General features: G+C 40.4%; 1 protein-coding gene across 19 annotated transcripts in view; it reads left to right on the forward strand.

The window, feature by feature from the left end:
- The window catches only part of DLG2 (discs large MAGUK scaffold protein 2), a 1,617,582-nt gene extending 1,590,099 nt beyond the window's left edge, over positions 1 to 27,483 (forward strand). For 9 of the 19 annotated variants that reach the window (XM_090030651.1, XM_090030654.1, XM_090030658.1 and 6 more), the window contains 7 exons: positions 502 to 543; positions 9,209 to 9,259; positions 10,126 to 10,227; positions 12,541 to 12,713; positions 14,049 to 14,158; positions 20,973 to 21,064; positions 22,142 to 27,479. In XM_090030651.1, coding sequence (XP_089886777.1) covers positions 502 to 543; positions 9,209 to 9,259; positions 10,126 to 10,227; positions 12,541 to 12,713; positions 14,049 to 14,158; positions 20,973 to 21,064; positions 22,142 to 22,248 — 677 coding nt within the window. In that variant the 3' untranslated portion in view covers positions 22,249 to 27,479. Of the gene's footprint in view, positions 1 to 501; positions 544 to 9,208; positions 9,260 to 10,125; positions 10,228 to 12,540; positions 12,714 to 14,048; positions 14,159 to 20,972; positions 21,065 to 22,141 lie in introns of all 19 variants that reach the window. The other 10 variants (XM_090030653.1, XM_090030656.1, XM_090030661.1 and 7 more) reach the window with 3 other exon arrangements.
- The last annotated feature ends 451 nt before the right edge of the window (positions 27,484 to 27,934 follow it).

Raw genomic sequence — 27,934 nt, forward strand, 5'->3', positions numbered from 1 at the left:
CAAAACTACCTTTATATTTATTGGCAAACCGTATCTGCCATACCTTACTCAATGATTAACGACTAGCACTAAGGTTGGAAAGAGAGTTCTCGATGTAATGAGACCAGTTGGTAGATGGTAATGATACGCATTATTCATAATTAAAAATAATCTGTCCAGACAACCAGGTTTTACATAATTAGCCTAGAAGTCTAGAGAAGTGTGAATGGGCTGCAGCGTATTTTGATATGGGGTGGGGCTGGTCTTTTAGATGACTCCTATCATTGATTGTGAGTGTGGGTATTACTAGCCATAGGTTCATAACCCCTTTCATCAATAGATCAAGAGATAAACCTTTCATTTGGATGGTTTGAGTTATCTGAGATTCTCAGATGGGGTCACTGCACTGATTTTACCTCCACTCTGCACACCTTCCTCTGCATGAATGTAGCAGTTCTTTTCAGTTCCAGCTGCTTTGTGGTGCTTGGTCACATTCTTTAATTTGCTGTACTGTTCTTGCAGAACATGTTTCTTCTAATGCCAGCGATAGCGAAAGTAGCTACCGTAAGTGATTGCTTTGGTTGGAGTCTCTTTACTTTGCATTGCTTGTTTCGTTTTCTTTTGTTCTTCTCCTCACTGCTCTTTTTTTAACTTAAAACAAGTATTAGAGCAAATGGCTTGAAAGTCAAATTTCTCACTTATTTCCACAATGAAGCTACAAAAGAGCAAGGGCATTCTGCATGCTAACAAGCATGAGCCTCATTAACTGGGAAATTAAGCTAAACCTGAATTAGGGCAGATATATAGAAATTTGGAGTGTCTGGTTAATGTTGGGCAGTTTATTTCATCAGGGAAGGGTCAGCCATTTCATTTCCTAATGACCCTTTAAAAAAAAAAGCCCAGCTTATGCCACAAGGGCCAAATTTGCACAAATGCAACAGCTCTTATCCAGTTTCTATTTGTTCAGGCATGCCTGTGCCTCCACACAATAAAGAAAGCAAGGTGGAAGTACTCTTATTTGAACTGGAAGTTCATGTTGTGGAGACATGTCTTGCAAACAGAGATTGCACTTTGAAAAGCTAATATAGACATAAACCCTTTGGAAACACTGGCCCTAAATGTCAAAGTAGTCTTATACAAAGTGATCTTGCTCCTGAAACTTGTTCCAAGCAGAGGGATCTAACACCTAGCCCTGGGGTTCCTCATGGTTACCCATTGATATGAGTCCAGTTGTACGACCAGCACCTTGATGGATGTGGAATCTATCCCTTTCCATTTGCCTATTTTATATATATTATATTAAGTATATATTTATATTTAAATATTTATATTTATATAATATATATATTATAGTAAAAATAGGGGAAAGGGACGGGATAACAAATATACATGTATTATATGTGTGTGTGTATACATACATACATACACATATATATATATATACACACATACATACACATACATATATATAAAATGTAATTAATACTAAATTATTGGGGCAATGTAAACTTTTTCAGAAGTTTACGAAAAATGTTAAATCAGTAATTAAAATGTGACTTGATTGCATACATGAGAAAAAAAGGATAAAGCTGCATAACAAATCACATTTGTTTGATCACATCAAGCCATTTGCTTAATATTTTTAATTGTTCACCCAATCACAGAGCACTTGTATTGTACTAAGTACTTGTATACATGAGGTAACCACTGGTTTCATACCACATAGTTACTGGTCTTTGACAATGTATAGTAGTCAAGTACCGTTAATAAATGCAGTTTTGTTTCAACAAAACAGATACATTTATGTGGCTCAGAAATGGAAAATTAGTTTTTATTCTTTCGCAAAAAGATTTTCCTGGAAAGCAATTGCCAGAGTCACAAGAAAAGTGTAGGCACATTGAAAGTGAAGACGATCCCAATTCATTATATGCCATGTCCTCTACTGGAAAAAGAAATTTGGCTTTGTGATCAGGACATGAAATAGGGATTCAGGTGGCCCATATTGTTTTTCCCTGGCTTCCTTTATGACTTTGACAGGCTAAATTGCCCAAAGTTTGTACAAAAGCCCACCTGTGTATTCATTTCAAAATGCAAGTGTAGGACTCCATGAGGTTTACAAATGAGTGGCTGTGAACAGTTTCAACGTGCACATGCTGAAGGTCCGATACGTGTAGATGGGCTGAGTTTTAGTTGTGCTGGAAGCAGGTACACAAACCTATTTCCAATTTGCAGCATGGCCTAACCTACTTAAGTAGCTAGTTGGGGATGATACAACTGCTTAACATGAACTGCAAGTCTTGGGCACAGGAAAGAGTTAGGGTGATTCATATGCACTAAACTCATATGTCACTAAACTCATATGTCATCTGACAAGGCATTGGGGGAAGAAGAACAGACAGCATCCAGACTCCATAATATCGGCTGGGCTAAAAACAGATAATGCAGTGTTGGGGGCTGGTCTCTCTCACAGCTGATCACTAAGGGAAGAGATGAAGGAAGTGATCTCATCTCCCAGAAGAAAGTCTATGCCATTTAGTAACAGATGAAGCTATCCTGACAGGCTGTCTTGAACAACTGACTTAGTAATCAAAGGAAGGAGACAAATAAAGCACAGAGCCAGGGACATGCAGACATATCAAGGCAAGGAGATGAAAGACAGATGCAGAAGCTGCATTTCACTCAGTGTTTCTTAGCTTGCGTGCAAGCTTGGGGAGGACTGTATTGTTGCACAGAAATCTGCCCTACGTCTTTTGTGATGCAGTGGCCAACTTTTATGAAATTAAGGAAAAGGAAGACAGAACTTCACACAATTCTTCAACTAATTTGTGCCAAAACAAAAAGTAATTTAGGCCATACCTTTTTGTCTTGTAGAAGGCAGGTGATTCTCATTAAAGGGATGGATTATTTTACACAAAGGCAATCTGGCTAAAGCCATGGCCGCTCTTGGTCTCCAGTGTTGGTCCATTCCATACATCTCTACCAAACCCGGTTCCTTTAATTGGTAAAAATGTTCCATAATGTGCAAGTCTTGTAAGCAAGTCGACCTGGCTTTCTAGTCAAGGGTAAGCAAGGGTAAATTTTTCAAAAATGAGCGTCTTAGGTTTCTCAGGCTCATTGCAACTCAATGGGTTTAGGCTCCTAATGCACCTAGGCATTTTTTTTAATTTTACCAATAGCCTATGAATATTCTAGTCTTACAGATACATTCCTTCCTGCCCAGCAGCATTTTTTTTTCAACAGAAGGAAAAAGGAGCTTGCTGAAGGGACAGGCAAACTCCAAGTGGAGCACAACACAAGCCTTTCTCTGTATCCTACTGGAGCCTGGGTCATTGGGAGACACTGGTCTATCATTGCTACAACATGAAACTTTGCTCTGCAGTCAGAGGCAGCCAAGTTGCAAGCAGGTTGCTCAACACAACTGCCTGGCACTTTCCACAGATCAAATGTTTGTGTGAACAGGGAGGGGACCCATGCATTATTTTACCAGTATACATGATAAGATACTTACTGACTTGCAACTCAGCAGACTCTAAATTGACAGCTGGTGAAATGAATTGGCTAAGAGAAGACAAGTGTGAAGCTGAAAATGAGGCATATTAAGGGAGCAAATTAAAAACTGCTCAGAAACTGAGTGGCGCTGCATTGCTGCTTATTGTCTCTAATAGTCTCACCATGCTCCTGTCCCATAGCATTTTCCATTCCAGCGAATGAGAAACGAAAAGGCAACATTTGCCCCACACTGCACTCAAACTCAGCCTAAGCAAACCGAGCACTTCAGGCGTGTAGTGCATAGGAAGCCATTAAAATGACCAACAAGTAAAGTATAGTCTCCCTTCACATTTCAGATGTTTCCCACCTGAAGCAAGAAAGATGGGTCCCACAATTCAAAGCACAATGTTCTGCATCTTTTCTAGTACAATTCTGGCCATTGCTTTCACTCTTTCCTAACTTTTCTGTCTCCTGAGGGGCGTTCAGAGAAAAGACACTGTCATTTTCTAGTGTTTAGACTTTTATTTCTTGGTTATTCTTTGAACCATTCCAAAAGAGTTATACAATGGGGAAAGTTTGGCAATGAATGCTTCTTAATACGGTTCATGCTAACCCTTTAACGAGATTAATAGAATTTGTGGAAATACAAGGGACTGGTTTTTCTGTTGAAAATCTTGATATTTTTGCCTAACATAACATGTCAGCTCTGGGCTAGTAGTCCATTTTTCATCTGCTGGGACTTTTAGTGAAAAAAAATTCTCCATGGGGCCACATATTTTCATAAAAATAGTTATTTCTTTAAAAACTGATAAATTCGGTTTCAGTGGGAATTTTGGACCAGCCCTGACAATTAATCTGTGCTTTGTAATGAATCTTTTTTCTTTTGCAAAATGTGTGTAACGAATTCTCATAGGAAAGCACAAGAACCAACGGCTTTCAGACAATTACACCTTCATTGATTCACTGAAAGCCACACCTGCCCCATTTCAGAGCAGAAATAAAAGTCAACCTCTGATCTGTAAAGCTCCTGTTTCCACTGTGGCATGAGAAGTCTTGTTTGAGAAGGAAATAATTCTCCTTGAACTACGTATTCATCCAGTTATCATTGGATGCAATTAAGCAAACAAAGTTTTCAGGTTTCAAATGTGTCTCATGAGCCCCAAACATGAGCTGTTTTCATATTTTCAGACCAAGTCTTTAGGAACTCATTTTAGGTGTTTCTTATTTTTTGAAAGTGGCTTCCTACATCAGCTGTGCACATGTGTACTGTTACACACAATTCAGTAAAGGTTTTTACCAAAGCCATTACCAAAATTACACATGCATTACTACTTCTATTTAGCCTAATTGTATAATTGGTCATAATTGCACCAATTAACTAAATTGGCAACACATGACTAAAACTTTTTTTAAACGTGCTTTATAGACCATACCTTACTCTCTGTATTTGGCCGGTACTGTCATTTATGTGATGAACCTCTTATACTCAGAACAAGGTTAACCTGTCCCTGGGCTGTTTCTCAGGAGAGTCCAAAAGGGAAGGTTTATATAATTTGGACTAGTACCCACAGAGGACTACTGTCCCTACCATGCTCTGCTTTGCCTTGCTGTTAGAGTCTCTAAATAAAGCTGATCATGAACTACACAGATCATACAGACGACTTGTGAATCAAAAATTAATTCTCAGACAGCCGCATATACTGATGTACACATTTGCTCCCTCCGCTTGTTTTTTTTCCATTTGTAATAACTACAGTAAAACAGCTGTCATCATCTGATTACAAGAAGTAATGCTCCCTTACATGAATGTAGGTGCCATGGAAGAGACTGAGTCCTCTACCTGAAGCAAACTACATAAACAAGCCCAGACACCAAATATAGATATCTTAAAGTAAGCCCAAACAAGTGCAACTTAAGTTACCTATACAGTTTTCCAAACCTGAAATGGACCAGGATGGGAAACTAGGCTCTATGATTTTGGAGCCACTTTTAATCCATTCTCATTTTTTTTTAACCTTCTGATGAATTTTCTTTTAAAGTCCAAAGGAGAAAATTATGTCGTTTGCCATCCAGTTCCACCCTACAGTTCCATAAGAGCAGAGTCAGCATGCACTAATTAAGCTGTTAAGGTGGGTGGCAAATGAGGCTTAGTTAAATGGTAAATAAAAGCTTCTACCCCACTGAATTTCACACACACCCTGAAACCATTGCACTGTTGTAGTGTTCCCACCATAAATTAATTCTGTATCTCTTTGTTATATTCAATACTTCAAAGACTGCTTCAGTTATTTTACAACTGATGTACAGATCAGCCCCTGAAGACTTATCAGATATATTTTATATTCCCCACACACAGCAGCATACACGGTAAAAAAATGAATGCCCATGGAAACTGATGATCAGTGCTCGCTATCCACACAAGTAAAACAAATGATGGGCTGCAGATTTCCATGGTGCCCAGTGGACTTCAAGAATGGCCCTGAGGAATTTGCTTACCCAATTTAAAAATGCACTTAATTTTAAGAATGCAAGAAGTCCAGTTGACTTCAAAGGGCACATCCCCACATGCAGGAATGTGTGTTTCCCTGGGGACAAGTAGCAGTGGCACAAGGTGTGCCACTGCTACTTGTTCCCAAGGAATGTCTGTGCCACATAGGCTCCAGTGCATGGCAGGTTAGCCTGGGTGGGGTAAGGGAGGCTGGGGCCAGCAACTGTGCTGGCCCCAGAAGCCTCCCCTGGGGTCCTGTGGGCCTCAGAGAGCTGCAGCTGTGGTGCTCCTATGCCAGAAAACCTGGCTGGTAGCTGCAGAATGGCTCTGGCCAGCCAGGCTCCGGTTTTGGGGAGTGTACACTGCTACCACCTACACTGCCCAACGTTTTTTTGGTGTGTTTTTTTTTTGACCCCAGGATCTCCTGGGGTCATCCGCACATCCACACTTGTCTGGATGCACCCAAAATGTCTACTCATATGGATAAATAGCTTCCTGAGTCAATAGTTAAAATCCCAGCCCAATTTAAGTCAACAGGAATTTTGTAAATGACTTAAGTTTGGCCTGGATTTCTTGAAACATTTATGAAATTTAAAAAATGGCATTCTCTCCATAGCCCATTCTCTGTTGTTACTGCCAACAGGGATGAAAGTGCCAGTTTAGTGCCAGTACTATGATGCGAACATGTGTCTATTAGGAACTGGGCCAAAATGTATAGTAAGACCTGCAGTTCCTTCCTTTCTTTCATTATCATTTTATGCCAGTAATAGATTAGGCTGTAGAGAAGACTGACACATGTTTTCATGGGGCTAAAAACATATCAGGGACCTTTTTTTTAAAGCAACACAGTCGGCATGTCTACACATGCATTTATGCCAACTTAAATTTACTACACAGTAAGTTACTGCACAGTAAGAGTGAATAGGCTGACATCTACACGTGCAGGCATTAAACACATTAATGCTCTTGTGTGGACTGACTTGGGGCTAACTTTAGTCCCAAGTCAGTCCACACACACATGCGTGCACACACAGTGTTACTGTGCAGTAAGGCATCTATACATTCATTACTGCAAAGTAACTAATCGGGCATAAATTTGATACCTACATGATGCAGATATCAAATATGCGTTCAAGTCAGCATCAGTTACTGTATTTCCTGCACAGTATGGGCATGCACATGTAGACACGCAGCTGTACTGTGCAGTAATTTCAGTTACTGCACAGTAAATGCACATGTGTAGACATTCCCAGTGTTAACCTTCTTGTTCTTCCTTAAGTTCTTCTTGCCACAGGCATCAGATTTTTGTATATTTGGATGCATCCACATGTTCATTAATGTGCAGTAGTTTCTGAGCGTTTAGTACTTGTAGTGCCGGTGCAAGGTTTTTTTGTGTCGCTTACTGCACAGTAGCCTAATAACACTGTGCAGTAGCATATTAGCATAGTTTCTGACAGGCATGCTACTATGCAGTGTTATTAGGCTACTGTGCAGTAAGCGACTCAAGTAGACATGCCCTTTGTTGACCTGCATGCTGAAAGGTTCATTTAAGTGCAGGCAGATGAAATGAGAGAAGCCTGTTCAGTGAAATCTTTAGCACCTTTCAAATCTTTGCTTGGCCCTTCCCTAAGGGAGTATTGAATTGTTCTATCAACTAAAATCTCTTTCAGCGCATACAAGTGAAGTGTGAAATGTAGATAGTCAATAAACAGGGTGAGACGTCATTATCCTGAACCTCCCTGAGTCCAAACTATATTTTGAGGCTGTCAAAGGTGTGTGCACAAACATCTGACAAAGACCCAAAATGAGAGGTGCGCACACATTACTCACACAAGAAACTGAAAAAGTCATAGAATGCCTTTGCCAAGCATAGCTGTCTCCATCTGTAACCTCAATTTCATGGTTTTCCATTTCCCAAGTAAATAGTCGACAAGAATGACATGAAGGGCATACACTGTATTTGTGTGCAGTAATGACTGCAGAACTCAAATGAGAGGTTTGCTCCAAATTGAAGCACTTAGGTTCATTGCTAAACTGAGGTGAGGGAGAGAAAACCAGGCATTGCTTCATTTCTCCTCTTGTCTAGTTAGGACACTAGCTTGGGACTCCAGGAATATATCCAGGTTCCTCTATCTGCCAAGGGCTTCTAGTGAGACTAGTATAAAGTGGGAGGTCCTCAAAATTCCTGAGACTGTATGTGGTCCTGTGTCCACCTATCTGACCCTGAGTTTACCTGTCAAATCATAGAAAATACATCTGGATGGGACCTTGAGAGGTTATCTAGTCTATTCCCCTGCTCCACAGCAGAATCAACTAGATCTAAACCATTCCTGACAGACGTTTGTCTAACCTGTTCTTTAAAATCTCGAGTGATGGAGATTCCACAGCTTCCCCAGGCAAACTGATTTAGTACTTAATGTTCCTTACAGCTAGAAAGTTTTCCCGAGTGTCTGACCTAAATCTCCCTGCTGCAACTCAAAGCCATTCCATCTTACCCTATCCACAGTGGACGTGGAGAATAATTTATTACCTTCCTCATTTTTACATTGTTGTTCCCATGTGGCCCCTTCAGCCTCCTCTTCTCTGAATAAACCCAATCATTTTTTCTTAGGGCATGTGATCACATGGGCCAATAATGAATATTAGAACATGCATTAAACCCTATGGTAGTCAAATTGATAATGTTTTGGTTTTGTACTGCTTATCTAAAAGTTGCAGCACAAAACTTATACCCAGAGGGTAAGGAGAGGGTTGAGTCAACATTGTGCCCTTCTAATTAGAATCTGTTGTGAGGACTGATGTGGCCCCAGAGTATGTGAACCAGCCTAGAGGCATACCCTTGAGTGGCGTTTTGAGCCATCGCAGATGGGAGAATTTTTCCTAGGGTATTCCAGGAGGTCTCGTAATAAGCTGCCAAGCAAGACAATTATCTGTTAAAATCATGATCTGTTAAAATCATGCCAGGCTCCTATGAAGTACCACTGCTAATGAATCAGTAGAAGAAGCTTCATTACCATAGCTACTGCTATACTGTATCCTTGAAAAAGCTCATTTGTCAGTGGAAACAATTAAACAAATAGTGGGGGGGGGGAAACTACCGTGAAGTTGTGAGAGACTTTGGAATGGTTCAGGTTAGAGCAGTCAGAGACAAATATTAAACCTGATCTGCTTCTATACAAAGCAATTCATAAATCTTTTCTATCGGAAGTGCTGCCTGTCAGTTTTAATTTATTTTCGTTCTTCTCTTATCAGGGGGACAAGAAGACTGCATTCTTTCTTATGAACCTGTCACAAGACAGGAAAGTAAGTTTCACCTGCTGTTGTGTTGCTTCTCTTAATATTTATCCTGCCTAGAAGCAGCCAGGGTTTGAGCTTTGTTATGCCAGGTGCTGTACAAGCAATGAATGAAAGAGTCACTGCCACAAAGAGCTTCTAATGTAAATAGACTTGCTACTCACTGGGTGCATCTACATATGCTATTAGCGTGATGCAATAAGCTCTGGCGCAATTAGCACCAAAGTCAGCTGCTCCCGGGCAGACTACATTACTTGTGTGCCTGGGGCCATAGCAGCCTGAGCCAAGGCAAAGTAGCCCTGGGCTGGCAGAAGGCCTGGCGAGGTAGCCCTGGGTTCTGGATGGCAGTGTTGGGTGGTGGAGGGGCTGGTTGGGGCACAGGAGTGCTACAGTACAGGGCAAGCCACCAGGCAGCCCCCACAATTTAGCACCCTCATGCCCCAGCCAGCCCCAGTTACCATCTATATGTGCGTTTTGGTGGACTAAATTACTCCGCTACAGTGGAGTTAATTAATATACTCTGCCTTAATACTGGTGCATGTGTAAACCGTAATGCTTTACTGTGGAGCTAATTAGTCAACTGCAGTAAGTTGCATGTGTAAATGCACCCATTATGTATCAACAGTCCATTGGCTGCATGGATATATGCCATTCATCAGAAAGCTCTGGATCTGTGCCTTTCATACTAAGTAGTATCCATTTGCATTTACTTCTCCGTTCCAAAAATTAATTACTGTGACTTGACATCCAAGACTTTGATCCAAACCTATGGACAGGAAAACTATTTCCATGAATTACTGTGAATATTTGATGTTACTGCCAGAGTAAGGAAAGTTATAATCTCTATTAAGCTGTTTTTTCTTTCTGTTATGCAGTTAATTATACTAGACCAGTTATTATTCTGGGTCCTATGAAAGATCGGATCAACGATGATTTGATATCTGAATTCCCTGATAAGTTTGGATCGTGTGTACCACGTGAGTACTGTTTTTCTACTGTTTTTCTACCTGTTCCTTTATTCTGTAGTTGAGTTATATTCTTGGTGTTTCATACACAGTGAAATGCTGCGAAAGTTGCACTGATGTATTATGCAATTGCTCTTCTCAAAATCAGTTACTAAGATCTTTGAGGGGAAGGTACCAAAGTTAGCAGAGCTTCCATGAAGAAGTGCCTATTTGTAGAGCCATGTAGGAGTTGGAAAAATTCATATTTCTGAAAAAAAAATTAAATTGAAATTCAGAATTCCCCATTGAACAGAAAGGTTTAAAAATATATATATATCTGTTCAGAAATACCTAGAAATGAATTTTTGAGCATTTCCAGTTGGCTCCCAGGCTGTTCGCCTGGTTGGTTTGCTGGGGAACTCAGGAGGATGTCTGCCAGGCAGGCCACCAAGGTGGGCAACCCAGCATACAAGCTAGCTAAACTTTACACTAGTGAGCAGGCAGTGTGTAGAGTAAGAAAGACCTGGGATGCTCAGCTTCAGGCAGCCTGCCTACCAGTGTACCATGAAGCTAGGGAGCCTGGGCAGGTAGAGGGTTCCTTGCTTCCAAGTAATCCATGACCCTAGAAGCCCAAGTTCACTAGCAGGACCTTGGAGCCAGAGACCCAACCTCTGGCAGGCCAATGGGTAGGCTACTGATGATTAAGTAGAGTGGGAATTGAAGATAAAAACCCTGCCTGGTTTCATCAGAATTGACTATTTTCTTCAATTTTCTCTCTCCCTCTCTCTCTCCCTCTCTCTCTCTCTTAATTTCTGATTTCTAAATATCTATCAAACCTCATAATACAGACAAATTCATATTTTGAATGAGTACTCTGAGAATCCTGTGGGCAAGATTCTGCTCTAAATTACACCCTAGAAAGCCAGAATAATTCCATGATTATATTGTATTTGCTGTCAGCATACCTGGGAGGAAATCTGTCCCTCAGTTAAGTTTGCTTTGCTTATTGTATGGACCATGACAGCTGGTTCTGTTTATTTAAAGACTTAATGATAAACCTCCTTCATTTTTATGCTGGTGCCAGTATAATTACACCGCCTGAACACTGTTGGACTTAAGAGCCCTTAATTAAACCTATCAATTAAATTACTATTCATTTTCCATTATTGTAACAGAGCACACAGACAGACCCAGTGTCCAGGAAGTTTTATATATATGTGCTGAAGGGACTAGTTTAATGACATCAGTGTCAGTCTGAAAGATCTTCAAGCTGGTATAAATTGTCATAGCTCCCTGGAAGGTAATTCGTATTATCTGACGATTTAGTTGCAGATGTGGAACATCCAGGCTCCTGGAAACATAAGATCAGATTGCGGTAGGTGTGAATCACAGTGGGCACATCTACACAAGAAGCTAAATGCACGGTAGACTGATTCTACTGCACATTAACATGTCATGGCAAAAGCTGTGCTATTTCGATAATGCGCAATAGAATTAGTCTACTTCACATTAGTGTTACTAAAAAGGCATGCGCCGGCACTACTGCACAGTTATTACAGGTACTAAACTTAATGCGCTGTAACTACAGCACATTAATGCACATGTAGATGTACGTCCAGGGGAAGAGACTCAGTAATCAGCTGTTACCCAACTGAAGGCATTTGGCATGGGTGCTTTCATGGCTATCTGAGTACAGCTGCTTCCTTTTGGGTCCTGCAGAGGTTGCTGATCTCCAAAACATTTGTTTTGCCCTTGAAATGAATCAAATTATACCAGATGGCCGCTGTTTTCCAACTGTTTCCATAAGGAGGATGCATACAGAACCTTCACCTCTACCCACCACTTCAAATTAATTCAGATGAGCTCCATTTTCCAGAACAAAATAAAATAATTTCCTTTCAAAGTATACCTGGGTATAATGACGTCTCTATACATGGAGCTATTCCAAAAGATCTGTTGTGCTTTGAATTCCCACTCTACTTAATCCAAATTAACTTTTTAGTGTAGACAACCCCTACCCAAGTTTGCGGTCTGTTTCTGGTTTTTCTTCTTGAATGATTATAGGAGACAATGTGCTGTTTAAATGGGAGAACATCTTGGATGCCTTTCAGTCATTTGCCTCTATCCTCTGTGACCTCAGTCACCCCAAGTATGCAGGTCTTATCAAAGACTAAAAGGGCCTTTTTTTGGGGGATGATTGTTAAAGTATTGGCAGCATTTCTAAGTTGCAACTCGGATCTTATTTGCCCCAGGGTAGGGTTTGCATAACTTGTTCTTAAGTAGTAGTTTTTGCCTCAGGTGTTGCCTACAAACAGCTTGATTTTTCTCATCTTTTGTTACATACAGATACTACAAGACCAAAGCGTGATTATGAAGTGGATGGGAGAGATTATCATTTTGTCACTTCGCGAGAACAAATGGAAAAGGACATCCAGGAGCACAAATTTATAGAAGCTGGGCAGTACAATGATAATTTATATGGAACTAGCGTGCAGTCTGTGAGATTTGTGGCAGAAAGGGTAGGCTGACACACTATTTTTACTGCACGTGCAACAGAGCCTGCCTCACACCAAAGCTACCTATCAGATGTGACCTTCTGCATGTATAAAAATATCACGAGTTCTATTCCCAGCTCTGATATGAGCTACCTCTGTGACCCTCACCAAGTGATTTAACCTCTGAGCTTCCCTATCTGTAAAATATGGATACACACCTTTTCCATTGTGGTAGCTGCCAGAATATTTGCGTAGGTAATCTTTTTAAAGTGACTGAAGATGAAAAGTGATTTATAGGAAGTATTGTCACTACAATTTTTTGCAAGAAGTGCTTTACACATGTTAATAATTGTAGCCTTACAGACTTCTCTAGAAGGGAGGTAATTGTTGTTAGCCATGTTCTCTACATGTGAAAAATAAGTCACAGAGAAGTTAAAGGCCAAGTCCCATGTAATTTTTATATGTCTAAATGCTTTTATATGTCCAAATGTAGTTGTGCAAGTGGAAGCATGCTTGAAAGGCTACCACTATGGCCACATATGCAGCATAAAGCCACCCAGATAGGTTCATAACTGCATATCAGTCTTCCACATCATGCCTGGAGAAAAAATGTGACATTGGATGAGGGCAGTCCCACCTTTTAACCTGATAACTTTGTGATGGAGAGAAAAGGGGGGTGTCAGAGGAGGAGGAGATGAGGTCCTTTTGAAAAGGTGAGAGAGATGTCCTCCAGCCCCTTTTGTCCCACTGGAATCATTAGTCTATTGAGTTGAAAGGTGGGCAAGCCCTTCTCCTCCGGTATCAAACAGTTGCCAGTTGTCATGTCTTTCCACAGACACTTTAAGAGACTTGCATGCACCTATCCAGGTGATCTTGTCCATTGAAGAGCCATACACTGAGAAAGGCAAGCGGAGGTACACGTAAGGAAACAAAATCTAAAATCTTCCCAAGTGCCAGAAATGACACTTAGCTACATTTGGATGTCTAACTAGCACCTAGACCAGCAAAGACCATGACTTTTTACTACTGTATAACAAATTGAGCCCCACGCCTTCCCTGAGACCCACTCTAGTCCCCTAAATATCTAAAGACCAACACCCCCTTAACTGGATCTTAACTGATTCTCCAAAGCAGACAAATACGTTTGCTTCTGTATCTTCAGTGTATTATATTGGCATCACAGCAAAAGAAATGGTTTAGAAATAAACTGCTAAATAAATGCTCTGGAGTCCACCCTGTTTCTGGTGCGTCAGTGGTGATTCTCTTCTGGAACATTGCATTGTAGAATTGTTTCCTTTCTTAGCATTGAATTTTAATGCACACTACAGAAATAAACATCTCATCATCTGTTTCCAACAGGGCAAGCACTGTATACTTGATGTATCAGGAAATGCTATTAAGCGACTACAAGTTGCACAACTGTATCCCATTGCTATCTTCATTAAGCCTAAATCTTGGGAACCATTGATGTAAGTATGAACTCTTTGGGACTGTTTTTAGACCTCTGTCTTGGGGGTGCCAGCATTAGCCTGTTCTGCAAAGTCAATAGAAAACAAATCAAAAGAAACCTAGAATATCAAATGACTTATGTTCGTGTATATACGGTAATATTGAGCTGTCCTTATGAAACGTATCTTATAAAGGAGCAAGCCAAGATAGACTACTAACCATGAGCATATGCTTCAAGAACTCTTAGAGGATGGCTGAGGTCCCAAGGGACTGGAGAATCACTAACATGGCCCCAGTCTTTAAAAGGGGAGGAAAAAAGGCCACAGGGAATCATTATTCATTCAGTCTAACCTCAATGTGCAGAAAGGAACTGGAACAAGTTTATTAAACCATCTATGTGTAAGCATCTAGAAGATAATCAGGTGATCAGAAACCTTCAAAATGGATTTGTCCATAGCAAGCCCTGTCAAGCCAATCTAATTTTCTTCTTTTGACAGGATAACTGACCTAATGGATAAGCAGAAAGCAATAAATATGATATGTGCTGATTTTTAATGAAGTTTTTGATACTGTCCCGCATAGCTTTCTCATAAGCAAACTAGAAGCATGTCATGCAGATAATTATCATGAGGTGGGAGCAGAAGTGGTTGAAAAATCACAGTCAGAAACTAATTATCAGTGGTTTGATATAAATCTAGGAAGACATGTAGGGTCTGCAAAGATGTGTCTGTGATTTGGTGCTATTCAATATTTCAATTAACTATTTGAATGAAAGAGTACACTCATAAAATTGGCAGATGGTACCAAGCTGGGAGGGGTTGGCGGCACTTTGGAGGACAGGCTTAACATGCAAAATGAAATCAGGAAAATAAAATTTAATAAAGACAAAGGAAGAAAAAAAATAGATGCGCAAATATAAGTGGTACAAAAGAGCTTGGGGATTCAGCAGTACCCAAAATGAATATGAGTCAATAGTGTGGGCCTGTTGCAAAGAAAGCAAAGGTTATTCTTGGATGTATTAACGTGAGTCTCATCTACAGGAATATGTGCATGCAACGTAGTTACTAAGGGGTGAGGAAGACACCAAGTGCGTTGTGGTAACTGTGTGGGTGCGTGCCCTTAACTGTGTGGGTGCATGCCTACAGTAGATGACAGTTAAATGATTGTAGTTTTTTCATTGAGCTCTACCATGAGGTAAGAGTGTACACATACGTAGCTTCTGCAGACCAGCTAATATGCAGTAAATCCCCATCCCTCTTTTACTTTCCAGTAACTAATCTGTGTGCCCATACTTTAAGTGGCGCAGGAGCCTACAATATGAGCAGGAACATGTTCACTTTTATATGGCTTTGCTCCAAGACATAGGAGATGTTTATTCTGCTCTACTTGGCACTGGTGAGGCTTCAGCTAGCATACTATGTCCAATTCTGGGCAGCACATTTCAAGAGAGATGTAGACAAACTAAATGCAGTCCTAAGGGAAGCAACAGAAACAAAACATGACCCATGAGTAAGGATTAAAAAAACTGGGCTTGCTACTTCTAAAAAAGAGAGGACTGAGGGGAGATATGATAACATTCTTCACTACATGAAAAGTTGTTAGAATATAGATATACAAAAAACTAGAACTCTTGGTCCCAAAATGATACCTTTTATTAGGCCAACTAAAAGGTATCATGTTGGAACCAAGAGCTCTAGTTTTTTGTATGTCTTTTTGTCTCAGACCAACATGACTACCAAGTGCACCCCTTAGGATATGGATGGCAATCAGTTATTCTCCACATCCACTTAAGGCATAGCAGGAAGTAACCAATTTAATTTAATGCAATTTGAGCTTGAAGTTGGATATTAAGAAAATCTTTCTATGAGGATGGTTAAGCAGGATGCTCTGCTATCCTCACTGTTGAAGGTTCCTAAGAACAGGTTAGACAAAGATCAGTCTGACCTCGGGATAGTCTATCATACTCAATTCTGCCGTAGGTCAAGGTGATGGACTTCCCAAGGCACCTTGTAGCCTTATATTCCTATGATATTATGTTGCTTCAGAATGGACTTGAAAGTCTGACAGCCTCCGTTTTGTGTCCATCACACTTTTTTTTCAGAGAAATCACTAACCAATATGGGTTTTCCCCATCTGTAGAAAGATTTCATTATTTGTTGAATACTGACATTGCCTCTGGCATGGCACAAACGCTCTGAGGAGCATGTAAATCTAAACACACACACACCCCCACACACAAAGGGACATAATATAAAAAGTAGAGGTAAAAATAATATAAAGGCTTTATCTGTTTAATACAATATCTAGCCAGCTCTGTAAAGCACTTTGAGCTCACTGGACAAAAAGTGCTATATGGATGTAATGTATTATGACTATTCGCCTGTTATTAAACAGAAGAATGCTAATATTAAGCTTAGGTCTTCTTGAATTATGTAGAGTTAGTGGCAGTTTCCTTAAGGATATGTATCAAAAATATTGCTAGGCTATTTTTCACTTTCACTAGAATTAAAAAAAAGCTTTCAAGTAAATCTCATCAGAGCTGACAGCACTGAAGAGACAAACAATGCAAAATCCATTTTTTTTTTTGCAGTTTGAATAAGTGACTTCTATAGCTTTCTGAGCATTTTATTCTAGAAGTGCTCTGCAAATGAAACTTTCCATTAGAAATTAAGGCTTTTGTTGGCATCAGCAAACACCCAGGGTCCTTGTCACTCAACAGTGTTTATTAGTAGTAGTAAGGTTTATATGAGTAGCCAGCGCAAGCAGAATAAGACAGTTACTACAAAAGTTAAGAGAAGCATAGAATGCACCTAAAATGACTGGAACATGCTTTCCCCAACAGTTCATAGTCCCACAATAATCTCTTTAATATGTGCCTAATGGATCAAACATTGCCAAAAATTAATTCTGAATATAAATATGCATGGCTTTTAACATTCGATTCGAAGTCGGACTCAGCCCAAATCAGAGACAGAGATTCAGTTCATTGATTCAGATTACTGTCCCCAATTCGATTCAGCTGAATCTGAATCTGAAGATTCAATGCTGATTCAGAGAATCAGCAATTCAGCCATAGACAGTTTTAAATGCTTTTTCTACATACCTTGAGGTACCAGGCACAGCTTGTGAATGCTGCGATGGTGGGACAAATGGAGCATCCCACAGGAGTGCAAGGGGACCCCGCATGTGCTTGGCAGTGAACCTGGAAGTGGACTGGAAGTAGTTCCAGTCCACTTCCAGGTCTGCAAGGGAGCACACTGGGCCCCCTCTTCTCCCCCTCCTCCCCCACACCTCCCTGGCTCAGCGATCAGCTGTGGGGGACCCCAGGTGCCCCCCCCCCAGACCCAGGAAGCACCAGCTGCTGAGCTGGGGGGATTGTGGGGTGGGGGGGAGCCCATGCACTCACTGGTGGACCTGGAAGTGGAGCAGATGTGCATCTGGTCCACTTCCAGATCTGCTGCTGAGTGCACTGGGGAGCCCCCTGCGCTTCTGTGGGACGCTCCATCTGCCCCAGCATCGCAGCATTCACGAGCCACCTGGTACCTAGAGTTGTGTAGAAAAAATGTTTAAAGCTGTGTCTATGTGCGAATCGCCGAATCTTTCCGAATCTCTCCGAATCAATTCCGAGGGTTCTGATTTGATTCGGAGAGGTTAAAGGGTCTCTCCTGATTCAATTCAGATTTGGAGATTCAGCCACCAAATCAGGCCAAATCTCCACCAAATCAAATCAGGAACTAAAGCTTTACACAGCCCTACCTACTATGGATGATGTGGATCTTGTATCAAGATGTTTTATATAATTATAGTAGTTCCCCAGTGGGAAGAGGAACTGTACCTTTATACCAATATAACTGTGTCTTCACTATTAATTGTTATAGGTTTATACTCATAACCTATTCAAGCAAAAAAATCACATGCCTACCTGAAAATAGTTATATCAGGACCAATACCTGGTTATGAACCAGTTAGCTATACTTAAGTCATTATTTCCCCTCAGAAAACCATTATCAGAGTCAGTGTCATAACAAACCAAAACTGCAATAGACAAAATATTGCTATAAGCAGGAAAAAACACAGAAATAAAACTCAAAAAGCTGCTTTATTGCTGGAATGATTCTTTAAAGATAAAGGGTCTGATCTCTAATAGATCTCATTTACACTATTCTCGCAATTTGCAAAGGAGGTTTAAAGTAGGTGTCGTTTAAACCCCTTTACATTATAGCCACAAGGCCTTAGCCCAAAAGAGGCTCATGCCTGGAATCTGTTAGATAACAATCCTTCCAATACATAGAATTGGGAGTATTACAAACTTAGCAGTATGGGACAAATTTGCATATACTAATCCCTAGTCTATTAATAAAACCCTTAATTTTGCAATAAGCCTTCCCTGTCTTGTATACTGTAAATCTGCTTCCTGGAGAAAGGCTGTACTTCATAATACATTTACTAAGATGTTGCTATACAGAGTACATGATTATTAGAGCAACCTTTGCAGGGTTACAGGCTTAGTTATGCAGACAGCTGCTTTAGAGACAGTAATAGAAATATATTTTTGTAGCTTTAAGCTCCACAACGTTTACTGTACTTTTTAGGAGGCAGATTTCTATATCCTATGAAAGAAACTAAGTAGTCAGTCAGCTGTAATAAATCCATGCTATCGTGGCCCTTCATACATCTTCTTTTATGCATCATCATGCACATAATTCCCAATGCACATTGCACATGTTCTATATGCAGCCCATTACCGCATATTCACATGATTCAGTGATTAAATCAGGTTATGTGGAATATAGGATGTTTCCTTTCTTTCTTCCCCTGTCTTGGGACAAAGTCCCCTCTTATTCGAAACAAAAATAAACTGTGTAATAGAAAAGGTAAAACAAACTAGGTCTATATGTTTTTGTTAAGGTTTTGGACATCTCCTGGTGTACATGAGGCACTAAGTCAATATGGACTCTACCCTTTGTGAGTTACAATATGCAATATTAATGGCTGTACATGCACATACATACATGACAGGACATTTCTTACAATTATTAAATGCTGCCCTTGCGAACATAAATGTTCCCTCAAATCATGAAATGGTGTAATCTTAGAGTGTTGTTGGACCATTTTTATCTTGTACCTCTTCTTGTACTTTATCTTGTACGTTAAATTACCCTGTACATTTTTATCTTGTACACTTCATGATATAGAAACTACACAGTTAACAAGAAAAACAGAAACAGGTACTCTGACAGATATGCAACATGAAGCTTACTTTTCTGTTGGGAGTTTTGTTTTTCACAGTTTTCTGTGATTTTGATCATTGAATTTAAACTCATATTAGCCCACTTTGTTCACCTTTGAGGTCTGCTATTGAAGAAATGGGAAGGGAATAACAGACCAGGTCAGGGTCTTCAAACAAAAGGAATATAGGGGACTAAATAGGGGGAGATGTAAGGCAAGACGGTACAGAAGAATGTAAGTGCCTGTATTCAGAGAAACATATGGACTAAATTCATGCTAAGGAGCTTGGGGAAAAACAGTGTTTTCTAGCCGCAGTATAGAATCATAGAAAATTAGGGTTGGAAGGGACCTCAGGAGGTCATCTAATCCAACCCCCTGCTCAAAGCACGACCATCCCCAACTAAATCATCCCAGCCAGGGCTTTGACAAGCTGAGCTTTCAAAACCTCCAAGGATGGAGATTCCATCACCTCTTTATTTAACCTGTTTCAGTGCTTCACCACCCTCTTACTGAGAGAGGTTTTTTTCTTAATATCCAACTTAAACCTCCCTTGCTGCAACTTGAGCCCATTGCTCCTTGTGCCGTCATCTGCCGCCACTGAGAACAGTCCAGCTCCATCTTTTTTGGAACCATCCTGCAGGTAGTTGAAGGCTGCTATTAAATTCCATCTCAGTCTTCTCTTCTCTATACTAAATAAGCCCAGCTCCTTCACCCACTCCTCACAAGTCATGTGCCCCAGCCCCCTAACTATTTTCACTGCCCTCTGCTGGACTCTCTCCAATTTGTCCACTTCCTTCCTGTGGTGGGGGGCCCAAGACTGAACATACTACTCCAGATGTGGCCTCACCAGTGCAGAATTGAGGGAAATAATCACTTCTCTTGATCCACTGGCAATGCTTCTGCTAATGCCATTAGCCTTCTTTGCAACAATAGCATACTGTTTGCTCATATTCAGCTTATTGTCCTCTGTAACCCCTGGGTCCTTTTCGGCAGAGCTGCTGCCCAGTCAGTCAGCCCCCAGCCTGTCCTGTGCATGGGATTGTTCCGTCCTAAGTGCGGGACATTGCAATCATCCTTATTGAACCTCAAGAGATTTCTCTTTGTCCAATCCTCCAATTTGTCTAGGTCTCTCTGAATCCTAGCCTTACCCTCCAGTGTATCTACTACTTCCCCCAGCTTGGTGTTATCTTCAGACTTGCTTAGGGTGCACTCTATGCCTTCTTCCAGGTCGTTGATGAAAAAATGGAACAAAACCAGCCCCAGTACTTCAGTGGGAGTTTGCCCAACACACAGCCTAGTCCCAAGTCTATCAGTCAGAAGGGTCCCCTTTGGGAGTGATCATCTTGCCCTCCTTACCCTTCTCTCAGCATGCACTATGATAAGAGACATTCTCTTCTCTCTTGATCCCTAAACTTTCAATGATACACAGAGATAAGCCATAAGTGACTATTGTGATAGTGTATTTTGACCCCCTTACATTTAACCCCGGAAATTCTAGTATCAAGCCCAATAACTTACAAAGATACAGCATATCTTTGAGTACGTTGCTCAATCTTGGTTTATGCAGACTCAGTAATTCAATTATTGCTTTCAATGTGTTTTTAGGGAAATGAATAAACGTCTTACAGAGGAACAAGCCAAGAAAACCTACGATCGTGCAATTAAGTTAGAACAAGAATTTGGAGAATACTTTACAGGTACAAAATACTTCAAAATGTGTCCCCGCAGATTCAGTCCATGATCACAAGTGGTTTATGTATAGTATGAAGCATTATGCATGCTTAAAGAAGACAGTATTAATTCATGTTGAAATCAGTGGGAGTTGAAAGTTTCCAATATCGTGTACATTTGATAAGGTAATGGATATGCAAGAACTGGATTCTGTTCCTGTTGAAGCCAGCAGCAAAGCTCTTATTAACTTCAGTGATGTGTGAAAAGCCCTCACTGACACAATTCTTTCCCCACAGAACTCAGTAGACTTCTGCCATTGATTTTAATAGGTGAATGCCATGTGACCAGACTGGCACTGACCAACAGAGAATGCCATCCCAACTCAAGGAGAGGATTCAACATTGTGCATACCCAGTAGATGGGCATGCCTCCCTCCAGCCCTAAACTTAGAGAGCAGTGAAATTTAAGGCACTCCCTTGTCCTAATCATTTCCTATAGGCTGGCTTAGGCAGCTCCTTCATTGGGGTGCTGGCTGACGCACCTCATTTTCCCTATGTAATGTATATTTGGGGCTGTGGGTTCTTCTCTAGTCACCTAAAACATAGCCATTAGACTCAGGGTTGCAGCTCCTACATCCTTTGAGATTCCGGATTTTAGTTCTGAAAGCCACACTACTCTTTCCCTGAGGTTTCCAAGTTTGTCAATAGATGGGTTGATTAATGCATCTGTTCTGAACCTGTTGTTGGAGGTTCCCCAGCAAAGTATAAAACCTGACTCCAAAAGCAGAAACCCATCCCTTATAGAGCAGGCCCTCTTTGGGATGAAAGGTTCCAGGATGATACCTCCTGCTGAGGTAGAAGTGAGCCCCGATTAAATGGTCTTATAATAAACAGTAGCAAGGGATAACTTTTATGGTGGGTTGACATTGTATTGGATTCATTTATCACCTTCATAGTCCATGTTTATTCCCTACACAACACAGTTTGCATGTATTATTATTTCTTCCCATTTCACGAATCCCATGTTAACACTGAAATTGTACTGATAATTGATGCTCCAGAATATATTCACTAAAAAAGGTTTGGTATGTTTCCTCATTACAGCTATTGTCCAAGGAGATAGCCTAGAAGATATATATAATCAATGCAAACTTGTAATTGAAGAACAATCCGGGCCTTTCATCTGGATTCCTTCAAAGGAAAAATTATAAATTAGTCACTTCACATCTGATAATGAGAGAAGAATATTTAGAAGAAAACTATAATATACTATTTGGAGGCTTTCCTGTTTTTGTTGCATTTATGTTCTTGCAGTCAATGTGAATTTTTATGAATGTACAACACAAAGTGTTTGAAGCCATGAAGGACACTGATGGGTCAAAAGGGTAGGAACAACAAGACTTCTACCCTATAAAGCGAATCTGTCATGTGCTCAAAGCACCAGTTGTAGGTATAAACTTTTGATGTGGAGACCCTCTGTCAAGGGGAGCTAGCCACCTACTGTGCCCAAAAGGACATTCTGATCGAATGGCTGAGCTCAGTATGTTAGTTGTTGATCGCTTTAAAGAGAAGTTCCCAGCTCTTCAACCTCATAGAGGGTTTGATCCTGCAAGGCTCTAAACACTTGACCCCAATTCATGTGTATGTGAGTAGTCCCATTGACCTGGACTCATTTGCAATCTTACTCTACGCTGCACGGTCACATTGACTTCCATAGGGCTACTCATGGGCTTAAAGTTTAGCATGGGTATAAGTGTTTTGACAGATTGGGGCCATGTGCACCTTGCAGGATCAAGCCCAGACAACCTGATCCAGTTGCTACTGAAGTCCGTGGAAGGACTCCCATTGACTTGACAAGGAGCTGGATCTGGTCCTTAGCTTGTCATTGCACATCTGTAGTTGGTACACCTCAACTTTGGTAACTATGCACATCCTTTGATTTCTGAAAACAAGACGAGCATTTCCTTTTCTCCTCTGGATACTCTGTGACATCAGGAAACAATAACCATGTAGATTATGTTAAGGGAATTTGGGGGTAGAAAGGGAATGGAAGCATTTCCCATCACGTGTATGCACACACATGCACCACACACACACATACACACACACACACACACACACACACAGAGTAGGATTCACAGTACCTAAACTGACAAGGAGGGATACAGCTGGGAAAAGCTTTAAAATTTTTGATTGTCTATTTTATCATTTATACAGACAGAAGGCACTTAAAGATGGAATAATTTATAAAATAAAAATATATTGATGTATAGAAACTAATTTCTATAGGTGAAAAATGTTTTTGTGAGATATTTTGTAAAGATTAATTAATGGAAAGATTAAATATTTACACCCTTGTCTGGCTGTAAAATGTAAAGAGGATCCTCAAGTTGCAATACCCCTTTTTGCAACAGATTCTCTAATAATATTGACAAACCATCTAACTTCTTAAATTGTAGATGTCAATTTTGTTTTTTGAAGGGTTTTTTTCCTCAATCTAATCTTCCTTCTTTCTTTTATTTAACCATGATGAACTCCTGTGGAAAGAACTCTTGAATTGACTGCCGTATAGGATAGATTTTTTTTCTTAAGTGTAAACATGAAGCATCTTTAAACCGAAGCTGATTATTTTTTCCAGAAGCAAAATCTCAGTGACTTAAATGCAGTTTATGATTTTCTCCTCCAAAGGGAACCATAAGCTTCATTTGAAAATGTTTTATAATTGTTCCTGATTCTTTAAGTGAAATGCAAAAAGCGCTTATTCTTTTTTGCCAGTAGACCACAGAATAACTTGTATCTTCATTTCATTTCCTGGTCAACAAGGGTTTTAAAAGATGATATGGAGCAGTGGATCTTTGGGGGGGATTTGGGGAAAATCTGTGGAATTTCAATTTGGGGTATGAGAGGGTGGGGACTTCTTGTTTTCTGGTTCACTGGGCCCTTCCATTGTCTACTGATGACATACTTCACTGTAGCATACAAGGAGGATCCTTAGAAAATACATGATGTTGTTAAACTGAATCACCTTTGCTGCTGCTTGACCACGTTTTATAGAAAACCTGCAGACTCCTGCCTAGTGCACTACAGGAGTCTGGTACTTCTGAGCTGGTGGCTGCTTCAACCCTACCTTTTAAGACTATTGCCAAGCACTTAAGTTATCTGAACGAGCAAGGGAATATTCAGGTACTTGCCTGTTCAAGACTTACATTGCTACACACTGTTAGCCTATGACAAGTACCTCCAGCTGCCCTTGAGATGAGCAGATTAGCTGGATGTTCCTAATGCAGCCATCAGCAGTGACAGGGTTAATAATTATGGACACTTTATGGGCTATCACTAGGCTTCATGGTTAATGCCCTATTAAGATGATTGTGAGAAGCTGTTGCTTCTTTTAATTGCTAATTTATCTGCCTGGTCAGCAGACAAGTGTATCAGTAGAGTCTCCAAGTGATCTTCATAACCAGAAGGGCTAGAAATTTTTTTTTAAAGCTAACCGGAGAAATGAAAGCTTAGATTTTTGGATACATTTCCCGAAATCCACACGATGACCCCAGATCTTTGGAAATCATGGGTTTTTCCATGTCAGCAAAGTACCATTGTCTCAACTTAGGCTTTAGGCCATCTAAACTGAAAACCAAGTATCCTAAAGCAGAAACTTCCGTTCTAATTCTCAGCTCTGTTTTTAAGCAATCCGATCTGCTTCTTTGTTTCTTAGTTCAGCATGGAGCTTTTTAAGATACTATTAGTAAATGTTTTGTTTTGTCATGTGCTGTGCTTTACAGTGAACAGTAACACTATGGCTGAGTACAATCAGTTCTCCATCAGTCCTTGGTTACTGTAGTAACATAATTTATTTTTCCCTGTCTGTTGTTTGTGCTTCCAGTTTAGAGTTGCCATTGCACTTATATATTTTTTTTTTTAAATAAAACGTATGTATTTAAAAAAAAAATCACCAAGAGAAGCAGTGAGAGGTCTTATTTCTGTTAGGGCTTACGGCTCCATTTGTCCTGTGTCCTGATGTTTTTCATTTCACATTATCACATTCTTCATGCTGCAGCTAATTTTTGTATCGCAGCCACATTCGAAGTCACGTTGGGTGGTAAAGGGGGAAGAGAAATCTGACGTTAACTTAAAGTGACATCTGGTGCAAAAAAAAAAAGAAAAATCCAAACCGTCACCATTTGGCACTTCAGACCATACTGGTGCTAACACCATTAAGCATAATCAGATTCTCACTCTATCCATGTAAAGGACTTGCAGGTGTCTAGACACAAGACAACATGCAAAGGCTGGACCCTTTAGGGAAAGTGCCAGATCATATCACTGGTGCTATTTCATATGTTCTGGCACAATGTGTAGCACCATAGGGTCTAAGTTGAACCAAAAAATATCATGGCTTGCTGTCCACCCATGAGTGATCACTTTGACATCTTACTCTCTTTGTGCAGATTTGTGCAATATTTCAAACTATTTATTTCTCCTTCCTGCACATCATCTCCTGAGCACTGAGCTCTCTTAGTATTTGCTAATGGGGCTCAGTGAACCTTCACTCTGAGAGTCTAACTACCTAGTGCTAGAATCACGAGCCAGTTTAAGAGCCTCTCCTCTTTGCTTAGCTCCCTCTTCCTACAGATACAGAGGCACCCTGCCCGTGCTAGTGCTTTATAATTTCTTTGGTATTCAAGGATGTCTCTAAATAAATATTCTGTAATGTAACTGTGTTTGTAGCTAGCATGGTTTAGTGCTCCAGTGTCGATAGGGCCCTAGAAGCCACCCTGCAAAAGCCAGGGTTAAGAGATCTCTCTGTTGCACTGAAATTTCAAATCCTCATCCTGGAGAGCAGTGCTGAATCTGAGCAAATAATAATGGTGAGTCATTGTCAGTTAACTCCTACTGAGCGATCACTGTCCCGCTATGAACATGGTTTATCTCCGGAGAGTTTGTTTGTTGTCCCTGGACACTTGCACTGCTCTAAATACTTATCAAAATTCAGCTGAATCACGTCTTTGGTTTTTTCCATTAAATCCACAAAAGGATGTTTCAGCATGTCACCATACATGTAAGTATTTAGAAAAAGCCTGAAGAACAGAAGTCTCTGTTCTCTTCTTAAAGGCTCAGAGTTAAAGCCAGCCTCTGTTTCCATTCACAAAAGGCAGCCTTCAGTCAGTTGCCTCATTTAATTCCATTGTTTTCTTTGAACCATTCTTTATGCATGGGTTTCACCGTATGACCACTTTCATGCTGTTGCGCCCATTTTTCGACTGAGTCAGTGTATTCTCCAGTCCCATAAGATGTCATCAGTTAGCTCAGAAGTAATAATTAGGTCATCATTATATTAAAAGAAGGGCGGTTCCCTTGAAGTATGACAGGGCACAAAACATCGTCAAAATCGGACAGTAAATTAAACCTAATTGCTAAGCAGTAAATATATAAAAGTAGATGAGTAAGAAGATGGATTCCCAGATGGCATAAACTGCTGTCGCTGTGTTGGTTTCAGTGGCATTCATCCAGTGTATACCACCTTAAGTTATATGTAGCTAGCATTTGCTCCTAGTTAGGCCAATATTTAGGAAATAAAATCCATTTATAAAAGCGACTGGATGGGTTTAAGGGCCAAGCTTTCAGAAGTGTTCAGTGCCCTCAGCTTGGGTCATGCTTTTACAAGTTCTCAGCTCCCACTTTGATCTATGCTTTTTTTTTCCTATCTGCATTACTGTGGTGCCTCCTATAGTCATGGACTGAGACCCCACTAACCTAGGTGCTATGTAAACTGTCACCAGAGATTCAGTCCATGGCCAGATATTCAAAAGGATGCAGCCCACTGAAAACAATAGGAGCTACTGGGCACTGGACATTTTTTGAGTCTGTCTCGAAAACAGTGAGAATCACACCATACCAGTGTCCCTCACACTCAGCTAGTGCTGCGCATGGTCTGACCCTCAGTAACAACAGGGAAGTGACAATGATGGCCTGATATAAGACTACGTGTGAGGGTAGGATGCACCACTAGCAAAACGCTGGCAAAGATCTAAAGAAACACGGCTGTTAAGTCCCAGCGGGATAATGAACTTTTAATCCTTTTCGTTTCCGGATTTGCGTTTCCTGGGTTGGAATCAGCTAGTCTGAAGTTTCGAGTGCAACAGGCTGTATACAGTAGACTGCTTTTGTTTGACACCTTTGATGATGTGTTTCTCTTTAGCAGGATGTTTCTCAATCCAGCTGTGGTTTGGGGTACACTGAATCGGAACTGGCGTTTACAAAATACACTATACAGCTTTCACTCCTGTTAAGTGTAAATATTCTCCGCGTCCATTCCATTTGTGTAAAGAATAAAGCACACACAATTATAAAATTAAGATGTATATTTCATACTAGCTGTGTCCTTGCTTATTTATTCCGTTCCAGGCTCTCAGCTGTGGTTCAGTTGTAAATGCTTGATAGAGTGTTTATAAATATGTCATGAATTTTATTACAAAATATTAATATTAAAGCATTTTTACACTTTATAGCAAATGGCTCTTTCACAAGGCATAATTTGTCTTCTTTCCTTGAAGTGAACTGGTAAAAGAGAATGAATACGCACTTCATTTGGGCTGACATGCTCAGATTTATTACACGAGCTGAACTTCCCAAGATAAGCACGGAAGAGGAACGGCAATAAGACAACAGCTCCAGAGTTCCCTCTCCCTTTTTTTGATGTGAATCAGAGACCTGAAATATTTTGCTGGGAAGATGAAATCCTAGGGAGAAATGCTGTTTTCCTTATTTCTCTTCCTTTGACATTCATTGGGTGCATGTGCAACACATGCACAGCCACAAATGGGGAGGTTTCTTTCTGTTTTTCTGAGCTTGCTATGTGACCATCAGACTGAAGAGATCATATTTCCTTAGTCCGCC

Source organism: Crocodylus siamensis, chromosome 1 (genome assembly GCF_052110815.1).
Source record: "Crocodylus siamensis isolate JL-2025a chromosome 1, ASM5211081v1, whole genome shotgun sequence".
NCBI classification, from domain to species: Eukaryota; Metazoa; Chordata; order Crocodylia; family Crocodylidae; genus Crocodylus; species Crocodylus siamensis.